General features: G+C 41.5%; 1 protein-coding gene across 5 annotated transcripts in view; it reads left to right on the forward strand.

Moving 5' to 3' along the window:
* Positions 1-16,064, forward strand: part of LOC126297483 (Hermansky-Pudlak syndrome 3 protein homolog) — a 163,594-nt gene that overhangs the window by 35,738 nt on the left and 111,792 nt on the right. For all 5 annotated transcript variants that reach the window (XM_049988359.1, XM_049988361.1, XM_049988362.1 and 2 more), the window contains one exon: positions 11,334-11,617. In XM_049988359.1, coding sequence (XP_049844316.1) covers positions 11,334-11,617 — 284 coding nt within the window. The remainder of the gene's footprint in view (positions 1-11,333; positions 11,618-16,064) is intronic.

Consider the following 16,064-nt stretch of genomic DNA (forward strand, 5'->3'; position numbering starts at 1 on the left):
AATCTTTTTGTTGTGCCTATCTGTGATTCAGCATCTCTGCTATATAGTGAATAGCAACTATCATTTTCATAAAATTTTGTTGTTTATTTCTCTACTAAGCTACTAGCAAGAAAAATTTTCTCAATAATCTCATCATTTGCTTATTAAAGTTACTTGAAATACATTTAAAACTCCCTCCCCTCCTCTCCTCTCCTCTCCTCTCCTCTCCTCTCCTCTCCTCTCCTCTCCTCTCCTCTCCTCTCCTCTCCTCTCCTCTCCTCTCCTCTCCTCTCCTCTCCTCTCCTCACCCCTCCCCTCCCCTCCCCTCCCCACCGAACCCCTCCCATCCCCCTCCCTCCCATCCCATCCCCTCTCCTCCCCACCCCTCACCCCCCACTCGCCCTCCCTCTCCCCCTCCGCTTCTCTCTCACCGCACCATTGTATGTACTAAAATGCATTGTATGTGCTAAAATGTAACATTTGATTTAGTGAATTGCTTGTTTCAGTGGTGCATATACTAAAATTGAAATAAGTAATGACAGAACTAAAGGTAACAAATCACTGTACAGTAGATGCATTAAGTCATCAGTAGGTATATAAACGAGACTAAGAATGTTTCTGAGATTTTGGATGAATCCTTCTCCAGGCAAACATAATACACATCAACCTGAATGGCTTCATTGTTCTGGCTGACTACATTGTGCCAGCAGGCTCTGCAGCTCAATTGGGATGAGTTTTTGTGTTGTGTGGAGTTCATGAGAATCGAAAGTAATTAGCTTGAGCTGGTGTGTCAGTACAATGTAGGTGGCTGGGACAATGTAGCCATGCAGGTTATATGTGCATTCTATTCTATCTGAATAATGATTTATCTGAAAGCTCAGAAATGTTCTCAGCCTTATTTATGTGGCAATCAATGACTCAATGCCACAGATACATGGTGAGTTGTTACCTTTACTCCTTCCATCATGTATAATCCAGTCTGCCACAGTAGCCGAGTGGTCAGTGTAGGTGGCTGCCAGGCAGAGGACCTTGGTTCAATTACCAGTACTGCCAATGATTTTTTCTTGGTGGGAGTACTGGTAACAGGTGCATTCAGCTTCATGATGCCAATTGAGGAGCTACTTGACCGAATGGTAGTGACTTCATGGTCTCAAAAGTCTGCAAAACGGCCAGGAGAGCGGTGTGCTGACATAACCACCCTCCATACCACATCTGCATGATGCCACAAGGCAGGAGATGACATGGCAGTCAATAGACATTCATTGGCTCTTTGTGGCCTGAATGAGGAACTTGTTAAATTATGTATATTCCACCAGGGACTTTCCTTTAATGTGTTTGAAATAATAGAGAGCCAGAGCAGACTAGCACAGCTCTTGCACAGTGATATGCTAAATCATGAAATGTCCCAAAGGCTTGCTGCTTGTCAGTGATTGTAAGAATCTTAGAGCAGTAGGCTGAAGTGGGCCGAAGCATTATAAATGTGAATCTGAAGGAACAGAACTAAACTGATGGAACAACTTAATTTGATCTCGAGCCACATTTAGTCACGTGTATGTTGCAGTTAATGGGTGCTCAACACATATTTTCACTCGTTTGCACTTTACAGTGTTCCATTCAGTAATGTTTGAGGTAATCTCTTGTTTGTCCATCTTTAGTTGCAAATGGCGGTATCTGTTCACATCCACAGGCCCACAAGGGGACCGATGAGCAGTCTTCTAACAGCTGAGGTTTATGAATCAGGACAGTGGAAGTGCTATGTCTGCTGTCTTGGCAGAAAGTGATGCTCTCAGACCCAGTTTCACTCTCTATATCTACGTCCACAACAAAATTCTGCAAATCACTGTGATGTGCATGGTGGAGGGTACTTCCCACATTATCAGTTATTATGGCTTCTTCCTGTTCCATTCACATACGGAATGTTGGAGGAACGTTTGCTTCAATACCTCTGTGTATGCTGTAACAGTGTAGTCTTGTCTTTGCAATTCTCATGGGAGTGATACAGAGGTAGTTTTAGTATGTTCCTGGATTCCTCACTTAAAACTGGTTGTAGAAACTTTGTAAGTAGGCCCTCCCAAGATAGATAGAATTATTCAAGCATCCCTTAGTTCAGTTTTTTCAGCATATCCATGATGCCGTACCATGTCCTAAACAAATGTGTGACTATGCCTGTCACTCTTATTTTTATATACTCAATATCCCCTGTTAGTGTTATTTTATATGGGCCCTACACTGTGGAGATGTATTCTAGGATGGGTCACATAAGTATTTTGCAAGCAAACACATGTATGAGCATATTTAATTTCCCTAGTATTCTACCAATAAACTGAAGTCTGCCACCTGTTCTACCTATGACTGAGCCTTTGTGGTAATTCCATTTCAAATTCCTGCAAAGTGTTACACCCAGGTCTTTGTATGAGTTAACCAGCTCAAGTTGTTACCCATTGATACTGTAGTCATAGGACACTACATTTTGCATGACACTACCTCTTTATCTAGTTTGTTGATTATATATTTTTTTCTACTTGTTTTAGTTGCCCTTTCTACTTTGATAATCACTGCTGCTGCAAATGCCTCATAATCATTATCAATTTCATTGTGCACACCATGTTTGGGTATTATTTTAGATGAATGTGAGTGGAAAGGGCAGAGAGTAATTGTAATTTTAAGTGAAATTATATTTTAGGCATTTTTTGTTTTAACTTGATGTCCATCCTTGAAACTGACTTTTGCCCAAACAGACTCACATGCAGTTCCAATTTCGATCTTGGTGTATTATAGTTTCTTGTCTAATGGGACAAATATACCACAGCTATTTCCCATTAGTCTATCCTTTTGATATACACTTAATTTTTTCTAAACATCTCACTGCTACCAATCTTGGGTTTTAACCAGCTTTCTGTATTTAGTATTTTGAAAACTCCATTGCTTTCACAAGCACTTCAAACACTGTCACTTCATTTTGAATGTTTCAATAGTTTATCACTGGGATTTTAATTCTATCACCTGTAAGTTCCTAAGTTAGTAGGATGGACATGGTGTCTGTGCACAAGAGGAATTGGCCACAGTCCGCAAGCAGCTGGGGGTTATTATTGTCACTGTCAGCCATCTGCAGGTTGCTACCTCAGGATATGGTGGCAGCAGAGAAAGTGGCATGATGCATGGACACCTCAGGTGTCTCTTGTTTTGCCCACAGGCTTTGCTGTTGGGGCTCATTTTGGGGTCTGCGTTCACTGCAGGATGAGTGGTGGGTTGTTACACGGTCACATCGCTCGAAGCAGAGCATGAATGTGGAGGCTGGCTGTCTGGCCTCATACATTCACTCTGTGACTGGACAGGTGGTTGCTCCTTCAGTGAGGTCTGAGCAGGCACACAGACAGAGGGCTTTACTGGTTATCAGAAGCTCCAATGTTAGGTGCATTATGGAGTCTCCAGGACTGGAAATAATGCCATTGTGCCCTCAGTGTGTTTGTTGGGGAGGCCTCATCTGAGATGTGGAGGAGCCCTACTTTTGGCTGTTGAAGGTAAAGGGTGCAGCAGTCTGAAAGCTGTTGCTCATATTGGCACCAATGACACCTGTCTCTTAGGTTCTGAAGCAATACTGTGTTCATATGGGCAGCTGGTGGAAGTGGTGAAGACTGTTGGCCTCACTCACTGCTAGCAAGCAGAGCTCGCAATGTGCAGCATTGTACACAGAGTTGATCGACTTCCTTTGGTTTGGAGCCAAGTGAACACTCTCAACCAGAAGCTCTGTTGATTCTGTGATGATCATGGCTGCAGAATTCTGGACATATGCTATGGAGTGGAAAGTTGTATTACTCCTCTTGATAGGCCAGGAATGCACCACACATAGGAAGTAGCTACTCAGGTAGCAGAGTATTTGTGAAGTACACAGGGTGGTTTTTTAGGCTAAGCAGTAGTTTGAGGTCCTCCGATGAACGTGTGCCAGTTGATAAACAGAGAGCAAAATCAGATTGTGTACAAAGTAGACAGACTTTGACTTTCAAAATTTTAACAATAAATTGGCAAAGTATGTGAAGCAAATTTTCTGTTCTTACTGCCGTCTAGGAAAGATGTTGCACTAAAATTTAAAATTATTCACAGAATCAAGGGCTGGCTGAAACCAAAGTAGAAAGTCCAAAATATTTAGCAAGGTGTGGAATTATATTGAAAATACAGATTAATTGCCATTGAAGGGGGAGTGTTCATTGCTGTCAGTGAAAATATTATGTCTATTGATGTCAAAATGAAGTCTGACTGTGAAGTTATCTGGACATGAGTAGCAGGCCATGGTGAACTCAAGTCAATTATGAGATGTTTTAACTGGCCACCTAATTCTGCCATAACAATTGTAGAATTATTCAAGGAAAGTCTACACTCAGTAGCACAGAAAAAACGAGAAAAATTGGTATTAGTTGGCAACAACTCTAATCAACCAAATACAGAGTGGGACATATATGGATTCACTGCAGCTGGTACAAACAGATAGTGTTGTGAAGTCCTTTTGATCACATTTTCTGAAAACTACCGTGAACAACCAGTTAGACAACCCACACACAATGGAAATATTTTAGATCTTGTAACTATAAACAGACCTGAAACTATTGGCAGTGTCAGTATAGAAACAGGGACTAGTGATCATAACGTCATCATTGTGTTCATGGCTGGAAGAGTATTTACACTAGAAAAAGTAAATAAGCAGTTGTTAGCATCCCACTAAGACAATGAATGGACATTGTTCAGTTCCAGTATGATGGATATAAAGGAACTATGGCCAAAATTTAGACTAATTATAAATCATGTTTTGGAGACACAAGTGGATTAAGGATGGAAACACCCTCCATGATTTAATGATCAGATTTGGAAAATGCTGAGGAAACAGAGACTGCTGTGCTCTTGGATTAAAAAAGAATACGGAAATGTTGAGAGACAAAAGTTAGTAGAAATCTGTGCATCCCTAAAAAGATCAATCCACAACGCACACAACAATTTCCATCATCATTCTTTAGTGAAAGATCTTGCTGGGACCCCAAGAAAATGCTGGTCATACATAAAATCACTAAGCGAGTCAAAGGGTTCTATCCATTCATTGATCATTCTGGTGTGGCAATGGAAGACAGTAAAACGAAAGTTGAAGTTTTCAATTTCACATTTAAGAAATAATTCACACAGGAGGATGATACAAACATACCATTACTCGACTGTCACAGAGACTCCCATATGGAGGACATAGTAATAGGCACTTATGGCATAGAGAAGCAACTGAAAGAGTTGAAAGTGGGTCACCAGCTCCAGATGGGACCCTAATTTGGTTTTACAGAGAATACTCCACAGATGTGGCCCCTTACTTAGCTTGCATTTATCACAAATCTCTTGCCCAGCACAAAGTCCCAAGTGACTGGAAAAGTGCACAGGCAAACTCCTGTGTATAAGAAGGGTAAAAAAACAGACCTGCAAAATTACAGACCGATATCCTTAACATTGGTTTGCTGCGGAATTCTTGAACACATTCTTATTTTGAATACATTAAATTTCCTTGAGATGGAAGGGCTTATGTGCACATATCAATATGGGTTCAGAAAGTATTGCTCATGCAAAAGTCAGCTTGCCCTTTTCTCACATGATATCATACATACCATGTATGCAGGGCAGCAGGCAATTTCCATATTCCTAGAATTCCAGAAACTATTTGACTTGGTGCCTCACTGCAGACTGTTAACAAAATTACAAGCATATGGTATATGTTTCCAGATATGTGAGTGGCTCAAAGTCTTTTTGAGTTGTAGAACACAATACATTGTCCTCATTGGGGAGGGTTCATCACAGACAACAGTATTGTCTTGAGCACCCCATGGAAGTTTGATGAGACTGCTCTTATTCTCAATATAGATAAATGATCTGACGGACATGGTGAACATCAATTTATGGTTGTTTGTTGATGACACTGGTGTGTCATTGAGTGGCTGTAGGAGGATACAAGATTACTTAGACAGAATTTCTAGTTGGTGTGGTGAATAGCAGCTCACTCTACATGTAGAAAAACAGAAATTAATTTAGATGAGTAGGGAAAAACTCCTGTAATGTTTGAATGCAGCATTAGTGATGTACTGCTTGACACAATCATATCAATTAAATAACGAGGCGTAATGTTGCATGGTGATAAGCAGTGGGATGACTTTGTCAGGTTGGCAGTAGCGAAAGCGAGTGCTCCACTTCATTTTATTGGGAGAATTTTGGGAAAGTGTGGCTCTTATACACTACTGGCCGTTAAAATTGCTTCACCAAGAAGAAATGCAGATGATAAACGGGTATTTATTGGACAAATATATTATACTAGACCTGACATGTGATTACATTTTCACGCAATCTACGTACATAGATCCTGAGAAATCAGTACCCAGAACAACCACTTCTGGCTGTAATAATGGCCTTGATACACCTGGGCATTGAGTTAAACAGAGCTTGGATGGCATGTACAGGTACAGCTGCCCATGCAGCTTCAACACGATACGACAGTTCATCAAGAGTAGTGACTTGCGTATTGTGACGAGCCAGTTGCTCGGCCACCATTGACCAGACGTTTTCAATTGGTGAGAGATCTGGAGAATGTGCTGGCCAGGGCAGCAGGCAAACATTTTCTGTATCGAGAAAGGCCCGTACAGAACCATCAACATGCGGTCGTGCATTATTGTGCTGAAATTAGGGTTTCGCAGGCATCAAATGAAGGGTAGAGCCACGGGTCGTAACACATCTGAAATGTAACGTCCACTGTTCAAAGTGCCGTCAATGCGAACAAGAGGTGACCGAGACATGTAACCAATGGCACCCCATACCATCATGGGGGAGAAACACCAGTATGCGATGATGAATACACGCTTCCAATCTGTGTTCACCACGATGTCGCCAAATGCGGGTGAGACCATCATGATGGTGTAAACAGAACCTGGATTCATCCAAAAAAATGACATTTCACCATTGTGCACCCATTTTCGTCATTGAGTACGCCATTGCAGGCCCACCTGTCTGTGATGCAGCGTCAAGGGTAACCACAGCCTTGGTCTCCGAGCTGATAGTCCATGCTGCTGCAAACGTCATCGGACTGTTCGTGCAGATGTTTCTTGTCTTGCAAACGTCCCCATCTGCTGACTCAGGGATCGAGACGTGGGTGCACGATCTGTTACAGCCATGCGGAAAAGATGCCTGTCATCTTGACTGCTAGTGATACGAGGCCGTTGGGACCTAGCACGGCGTTCCGTATTACCCTCCTGAACCGACCGATTCCATATACTGCTATCAGTCATTGGATCACGACCAACCCGAGCAGCAATGTCACGATACGATAAACCGCATACATGATAGGCTACAATCCGACCTTTATCAAAGTCGGAAACATGATGGTAGGCATTTCTCCCCCTTACACGAGGCATCACAACAACGTTTCACCAGGCAACGCCGGTCAACTGCTGTTTGTGTATGAGAAATAGGTTGGAAACTCTCCTCATGTCAGCACATTGTAGGTGTCGCCACCAGCGCCAACCTTGTGTGAATGCTCTGAAAAGCTTATCATTTGCATATCACAGCATCTTACTGTCGGTTCAATTTCACATATGTAGCACGTCATCTTCATGGTGTAGCAATTTTAATGGCCAGTAGTGTATATATAAAGGAGATGTATTGAACACTAGTGTGACCCATTCTTGTGTACTGCTGAAGTGTTTGAGGTCCCTACCAAGTTAGATGAAGAGAAGTCATCGAAGGCAATTCAGAAGTGTGCTGCTACATTTGTTGCTGATACATTCGATCAGCACTTAAGTATTATGGTGATTCTTCGTGAACTCAGTTGGGAATCTATTGAGGAAAGACAACACTTTTCATGATGTGCTACTGCGGAAATTTAGAGAACCGGCATTTGAGGCTAACTGAAGATTGATTATACTGCCACCAACATACATTTTGCATAAGGATCGTGAAGATAAGATGAGAGAAATTAGAACTCATTCAAAGGCATATAAACCATCATTTTTCCCTCCCTATATTTGTGAGTAGAACAGGAAAGGAAATATCGTATGTGGTACCCTCTGCCATGCTCCATATAGTGGACTGCAAAGTATGTATGTAGATGTAAGGGTCATTCCTTTGGATAGATGTAAGGGTCATTCCTTTGGATAGATGTAAGGGTCATTTCTTTGGATTTTACACTGATACGTTGGTGTCTCATACAGCTATTGTTGTATGCGTTGGATGGAGAGTCGCATAATCTGAAAAGCCCCTCATATGCCCCACACACACAGCCACATACCTGGGTAGCAGCATCCGTAGTCCTCATTTGATCCTATGCTGCAAGGACACTCAAAGTCTCTGTTTTGAGCCTTCTATTCTACTGTGAAATAATAATTTTGTCCAGTCAGTTGCAGTATCCTGGGATTTTCTGAGGCTGCTGTTGAAGGTAGGTTTGGAGGATGGCTGGGGCACTTGAAGTACCGAAAGGTGACTGTTGGCATTTGTGCAGGTGAAATGATGTACCTAAAACTAGAACTTTTATCTGTGATGTAGTGGAGTTTGCAAGTAGTGTGTGATCAACATCACTATAATATTTTCTGCCTTTTAGAGTTTAAAACAGATCTTATGAGTGAAGAATGTTGTAGATGTCGACAGTGATTTATGTGCTCACCAAACACTCACTTGATATGTAAAAGCATACTTGCGGCTTAAGCCGTAAAGATTATTTACTCATGAATGACAATATTGATTTGGTTACTTTTATCTTCAGTAAAATCTTAGTCAAGACACCTCTGGGTGGTTGTAGCTATGAAAATAGGTATTTAACAAATGCACACAACTTCAAAAGGCAAATATGTGAGGCCCACCTAAGTAGTTAATTTATGCGACAAGAGAAAGCTCTCTGGTATTAACTAAGATACTTCTACACCTGTCACCTGTACCCTGAAAATCACCTTACAATATATGACAGAGAGTTGCCTCTGGTACCACTAGCTTCTCCCCCCCCCCCCCCCCCTCTCTGCCCCCATTCTCTGTTCCATTCATAGATGCTGAGTGGGAAGAGTGTTTGTCAGTAAGCCTCTGTATTAGCTCCAAGTTCTCTGATTTTTCATTGTGGTCATCATTCTGTGAGCAGTATATGGGATGAAGTAATATATCTTCCTGGAACATAATATCTCACAATTTCAATAGTGAACCTCTCTGTGATGCACAGCTTTTCACATTTCTGTTAAACCTATTGGCAGGGCTAGGTTTTTCTAGACACACTGTTGTCATGAACTGGGATGAGGAGTCACATGCCAACCACCAAGTGCAACAATGTTTCTTCACCCTGTATATTATAAATAGTAATGGTCTTATCACACTTCTTTGGCATAGTCCTGAAATTACCCTTTCATGTGTCGATTTTGTCCCATTAAGAGCAACATCTACAAGGAAGCCTTGAGTCCAATCAAAATCTCATCCAGTACTTGGTAAACTCATATTTTTTTCACTAGAAGACAGTGCAGAACAGTATGAACTGCCTTTCTGAAGGCCAGGGACACAGCATCATTATGGATACCATTGCCTACGGCAGTCTGGATCTTGTGAATGATGAACAGAGCTAGTTGAGTTTTATAAGATCTCTGTTTTTTCACGTAACACAGATAGCTCATCATGTCCTGTTTATTTTCCATATCCTGAATACTTTCTTCAATATTTGTCATCCTAGCATTCAAATGAACCATATTACAATTTGTCCACAGTAAAACAATTTTGGAAGATAAAATTCATTATTTTGTCTTTCCTTGTGTCATCTACTAGCTAGCTTTCAGAAGAAATTCTTTGTTGAGCGAGAGATGTGTGTGTGTGTGTGTGTGTGTGTGTGTGTGTGTGTGTGTGTGTGTGTGTACGGGGGGTGGGGGGGGGGGTCGCCATATGCATGCGTGCATGCATGCATAAACAAACAAAAACACACACACGCCTGTGTTCTTACATTGTGCCAGCTGGATACACAATGCCAGGATTGCATTTTGGCAGGTGGACTAGTGTCGGCAGAATAGAGATGGGAGAGGCAGGAAGAGGGATTGGGGTGGGTTACTATTGGCTTGGAGTGAGGTATCAGGTTTGCTATCTAGGAATTCAGAGAGAGAGGTGACAGGTGCATGGGCACTATAGCTGGTAGGGTGCAGCGCACATGGAAGGTAATGTGGTTTGTGAAGGAGTGGCAGGACAGAGGATGTGTTGCCATCTGTGTAGTTCAGAAAAGCTGGTGGTGGAATGAAGCCTCCAGGTGGTCCAGACTGTGAAGCAGCCATTGAAATCAAGCATTGTGTGCTGAGCTGCATGTTGTACAACTGAGTGGTCAACTTTGTTGCTGGTCACAGTTTGGCAGCAGCCATTCACTCTGGCAGGCAGCTAGTGGGTTGTCACACCAGCATAAAAAGTTGTATAGTGATTGCAGCAGAGTTGGTACATGACATGGTTGCTGGCAGGGCACAGGTGGCCGTGCCTGTGATGGGATTGGATAAGCCTGTGCCAGGAACAGAGTAGGAAGTACTGGGTGGGTGGATTGGACATATCTTGATATCTTGCACCTGGGTGTTCCACAGGGATGTAATCCCTGTGACCTTGTGTGTGTGTGTGTGTGTGTGTGTGTGTGTGTGTGTGTGTGTGTGTGTGAAGGAATACCACTTTAGGAGTGGTGAAAGGGATCTTGGGTAGGATGTTCCTCATTTCCGGACATGATGATAGGTAATCAGTCCCTGGTGAAGGATGTGATTCAGCTTTTCCAGTCCAGGGAGTGCTCCCTTGTGTCTGGTTCTTGGTGGTGTTTTATTTGAGCTTTAATGTATTTATTCTTTATGGCTGTGTTGTTGAGTAATGAATTATTTGAGAACTTAATCAGATTTATCAAAGCTGTTGGTAGAATTCACATGAAGGTACTTCTGTAGACAATAAGTTATCAACATTTTTCATTTACATTCTGTTTTGTTTCACATGCATAAAATGAGGCTACTACTCAGTGAAAGCTACAAAACGTACCTGCAGTATGATCTTTGATGTTGTTAAAACTTTAATTATGCCTAAAATTGTTTATATTTAATTTTCTGGTATAATGACTCAAAGTAAATTTAACTTGTATGTACAGTCATACATAGTATGTTCTGTTGTCCGGGATAGTGAAACTTTGAGAATTTGTTTAATTACTTAATTATATGTCTTTGCATACTTGTCAGGTAAGACAGCTCTCTTCTCAAGTGACAGCACCCAAATGACTGATTATTTTCTGTAAAATACACTCTTCTGCTTTGAAAAAAAAATCTATGTTAAGACAATTAGAGATTCAGTTAGTTTTATTCTGTCTCCATTTTCAGGGACCAAGAAAGAAACAGATTCTGAAATTAACTGGGATTCTCTGCTGGAAGCAGAATTCAATAAAAATTTAGCAAAAGGCAGAGATGCTTTTGAAGACAACTGGGTTGAGAAGCTCCACAATAATTCATTTCCTCTTACTATCCACCTGCCAGGAATAACAACTCAGCAGGGTCATTGTTCAACAAATACTCCAACAAATGATGGCACACCATATAGAAACATGCCATTTAAAGTAGCTCCATTGGAAATGACAATTAATGTGAAGTGTTCATCACCATCTGAGGTATGTGAAAAATAAAATATTATTCTCGGCTATTATGCAGACACTATATCGTGGCAGTTTTATGAACTGTGGTTGCACAAGATACTGGTAGAGGTCAAGCCTAAACTACCTCTGCCAACTGCAGCAAACAGTTGCACTGTAGCCGTCACCAAATTCTTTGTGTATTCCAGTTTAGTTTGTCTTGTGAATTGCTTGTTTTTTGGTGTATGCAACTCTCATCACAACACAAGGAATCAGCAATCCCTATGACCATTAGTATGTCAGTTCTGCTTTGGTGGAAGCACAGAATGCAGACATAGGCTGGCAGCCGTGCGAGAGAGAGGTGGGGCTTGTTCCCCCTCAACCACCCTCTCCTCTCAGGCAGTATAACTCATTTGTTTATGGTCGTGGTCGACTGTGTCCCAATATACTATCCGCATAATACTGATGCAAGTAAATTTGTTTTTGGAATGTTGTTCGTGAATTTGGTAGTGATATTGAGAGAATGTAAGTGAAAGATAGAGGTACAGTATGTGATCAAAAGTATCCGGACACCTGGCTGAAACTGACTTACAAGTTCGTGGTGCCCTCCATCAGTAATGTTGGAATTCAATATGGTGTTGGCCCACCCTTAGCCTTGATAACAATTTGCACTCTCACAGGCATATGTTCAATCAGGTGCTGGAAGATTTCTTGGGGAATGACAGCTTATTCTTCATGGAGAGCTGCACTGTGGAGAGGTATTGATGTCGTTCGGTGAGATCTGGCATAAAGTTGGCTTTCCAAAACGTCCCAAAGGTGTTCTATAGGATTCAGGTCAGGATTATGTGCAGGCCAGTCCATTATAGGGATGTTATTGTTGTGTAACCTACATCAATGTAGGCCTGTGCTGTGATAGTGCCGTGCAAAACAACAAGGAGTACAAGCGCCCCCCCCCCCCCCCCCCCCCCATGAAAAGCACAACAACCACAATGTAACACCGCTGCCTCCAAATTTTAGTGTTGGTACTACATACACTGGTAGATGACATTCACTGGGCATTTGCCATACCCACACCCTGCTATCGGATGACCACATTGTGTGCCGTGATTTGTCATTCCACACAACGTTTTTCCACTGTTCAGTCGTCCAGTGTTTACACTCCTCACACCAAGTGAGGTGTCATTTGGTATTTACTGGCATGATGTGTGGCATATGAACACTTGCTCGACTGTGAAATCCAAGTTTTCTCACCTCCTGCCTAGCTGTAATAGTATTTGCAGTGGATCCTGATGCAGTTTGGAATTTCTGTGTGATGGTCTGGATAGATGTCTGCCTATTACACATTACGACCCTCTTCAACTGTCCGTGGTCTTTGTCAGTCAGCAGACAAGGTTGGCCTGTACACTTTTGTGCTGTATGTGTCCCTTCACATTTCCACTTCACTATCACATTAGAAACAGTGGACCTAGGGATGTTTAGGAGTGTGGAAATCTCACATACAGACTTATGACACAAGTGACACCCAATCACATGACTACGTCCGAAGTCCGTGATTTCATCAGAGCTCCCCATTCTGCTCTCTCATGATGTCTAATGACTACTGAGGTCATTGATATGGAGTACCTAGTAGTAGGTGTCAGCAGACTCCACCTAATACGAAAAACATATGTTTTTGGGGGTGTCCGGATACTTTTGATCACATAGTGTGTATTTTTCTACAGATATTAAAGGAAAATAGATAAACATGTTTTCAGTTACTTACAAGTATAAGTAATATATAATTATTTCTCATGTTTCTGGAACCAAGCATTTCTTCTTTTGTGGTGGAGAGTAAGATAGAGAAAGGGGAAGAGTAAAAACTTAAAAGAATTTGTAGGGAATCTCACTCAAAACTCTGGGTTGAGGTTAAGAGAGTGGAATAAGCAGTTCTGTAAATTAGTTATACAGAAAACAGATGAAATTAGAAAACCATTAAACTCTTGAGAAATATTGTGAATGAACTGTGAAGATGAGGATTGTTGTGGTACTGCTATGTAAAGCTTGAGATACTACAGCTTCTCTAGTGGTAGTAAATGTTCGCCATTAGTTGTGGTGCTAGTCCATGGAGGTATGCAAGCCTACACGTGCTATTTACAATCATGAGTAATTGAATTAAAGATAGGTGTGGTGTCTGGTGTGTTACCTATGATGGAGTAAACACTTCACAAATATCCAGTTACATCTTGATAAGGTTCCAGAGTGCCTCAAATGTTGGTAACTTGTGTTAAATGTTTGGAAATATAAAATTGTGCACTTCACAGAATACAGAAATGTATTATCATTTGACTATAATATCAATGAGTCACATGAAGAAGCAGTTAACTTATAAAAATAATGTGATGAATGTGTCTGGAACCAAGCATTCCTTCTTTTGTGGTAGAGAGTAAATAAATATAAATAAATAAATAAATAAATAAATATAAATATAAATATAAATAAAGTTTAACAACTTGTGGGGACATGAAATGGAATGATCAAGTGGGCTTAGTCATAGGTAAAGCAGGTGGCAGACTCAGTTCATTGGTAGGATACTGCAAAAAATGCAGTCACTCTACAAAAGGTACACGTTACAGAACACAAATGCATCCCATCGTGGAAAACTGTCAAAGTGTGTGTGATGCATACAGACTAAGACAAACAGGGAATATTAAATGTATGCAAAAAAATTTCAGCAAGTATGGTCACAGGTTTGTCTGACTCTCAAGAGAGAATCCCAAAATGCTTAAAAATCTGAAATGGCAGATAGATGTGAAGTATCCTGTGAAAGCCTGCATACAAAGCTTCGAGATCCAGTATTAAGGAAAGAATGTAAGCATATTCTGTGATACTCTAAATATCCCTCACAAATGGACCAGAATGACAAGATTGGACTGATCACAGCCCATAAGGGCTTGTTTAGTCATCCTCCCATGTTCCTTATGCAAGTGGAATGGGAAGAAACCCAATATGTGGTAGGATGGGTAGTACTCCCTGCCAAATGATTCACACAGAGGACTTGAATGTGTCAAACTTTTTACTGGGTACCAGTGTGACAGCCAAGTACAGGACAGGCATAACACATAACATCACCAGATTTGATCACTGCTAGAATGTAGGAGGGGGTGCATGGGAGGGTGCAGACACTAGCATTTTCTGTTACTATCCTATCAGGGGTCTATTCAAAAAATTCTGGAACTTTGTCCACAAAATTGTTTACACTTACCTTTTACTTATTGTGCACAGTCTCCTTCGAAATACTCTCCTGCCTCATTGATGCACTGCCCCCAACGCCATTTCCACTTCCGCAAGCAGTCTTGGTACGCCTCTTGCTGGATCACGTGAAGTGTTATTTGTGAATTTTCTTTTATCTCGTCTGTCATTGCAAATTTTCATCCTTTCAACAGGTTTTTCAACTTTGGAAATAAAAAGAAGTCCACAGGGGCCAGGTCTGGAGAGCACAGAGTATGAGGCAGCACAGTGATTTCGTTTTTTTGTTCAATAGTCACGCATCATCAAGGATGAAAGTGCTGTTGCATTATCGTGATGCAAGAGCGATGGATTGTCTCACCAAATTTCAGACCATATGCTTCTCACATTTTCTCGCAGACGTCCCACTGTATCCTGATAGTATCATCGATTAACCGTTCGTCTCTGTGTTGCGAATACATGATGAACTACTCCTTCAAAGTCAAAGAAAACTATCAGTATGGCTTTGACATTTGATCTGACCTAGTGAGCTTTTCTTATTCTTGGAGAACCTTTCCTGATCCATTTTGGGGACTGAACCTTGCTCTCAACATCATAACTATAGACCCGTGTCACAATATTCTTGGGAAATAATGCAGATTCCTCAGTGCGGTGGCAGTTTCAATGCCATTGTCCGGTCAAGATGAATTGAATCTGTACAGAGCAGTGCATTCCCAGCCAAATATACCATATGCACATTTTCACTGCCGAAATAATGGCCTCACGTATTTTTCTGTGTCATCTTCGTACACCCCTTTCTGAGCTGCAGGTAGGGCCCAGTACTGTGAAGCTCAGATTCCTTGTACAACACAAACATAGCAGCAGTAGACACGAGCCCATCATCCATTCCCAATTCCCACAAGAACGCTCCCTCCACTTACAGTAGTTTATCATTTTACTGCACGCAATAAGAGACTCCAGTTGGCTTGCTGATTCTACGTCCAGTTTTAACCCAACAAAGCGATTTTTTTTTTTTTTTTCCAGTGTAGTTAGCTCTGAAGAAAAGCGAATGAACTGTGAAGATGAGGATTGTTGTGGTACTGCTATGTAAAGCTTGAGATACTACAGCTTCTCTAGTGGTAGTAAATGTTCGCCATTAGTTGTGGTGCTAGTCCATGGAGGTATGCAAGCCTACACATGCAATTTACAATCATGAGTAATTGAATTAAAGGTAGGTGTGGTGTCTGGTGTGTTACCTATGAACGCTCCCTTGATCTGACCT

Source organism: Schistocerca gregaria, chromosome X, assembly GCF_023897955.1.
Source record: "Schistocerca gregaria isolate iqSchGreg1 chromosome X, iqSchGreg1.2, whole genome shotgun sequence".
In the NCBI taxonomy this organism is placed as follows: Eukaryota; Metazoa; Arthropoda; class Insecta; order Orthoptera; family Acrididae; genus Schistocerca; species Schistocerca gregaria.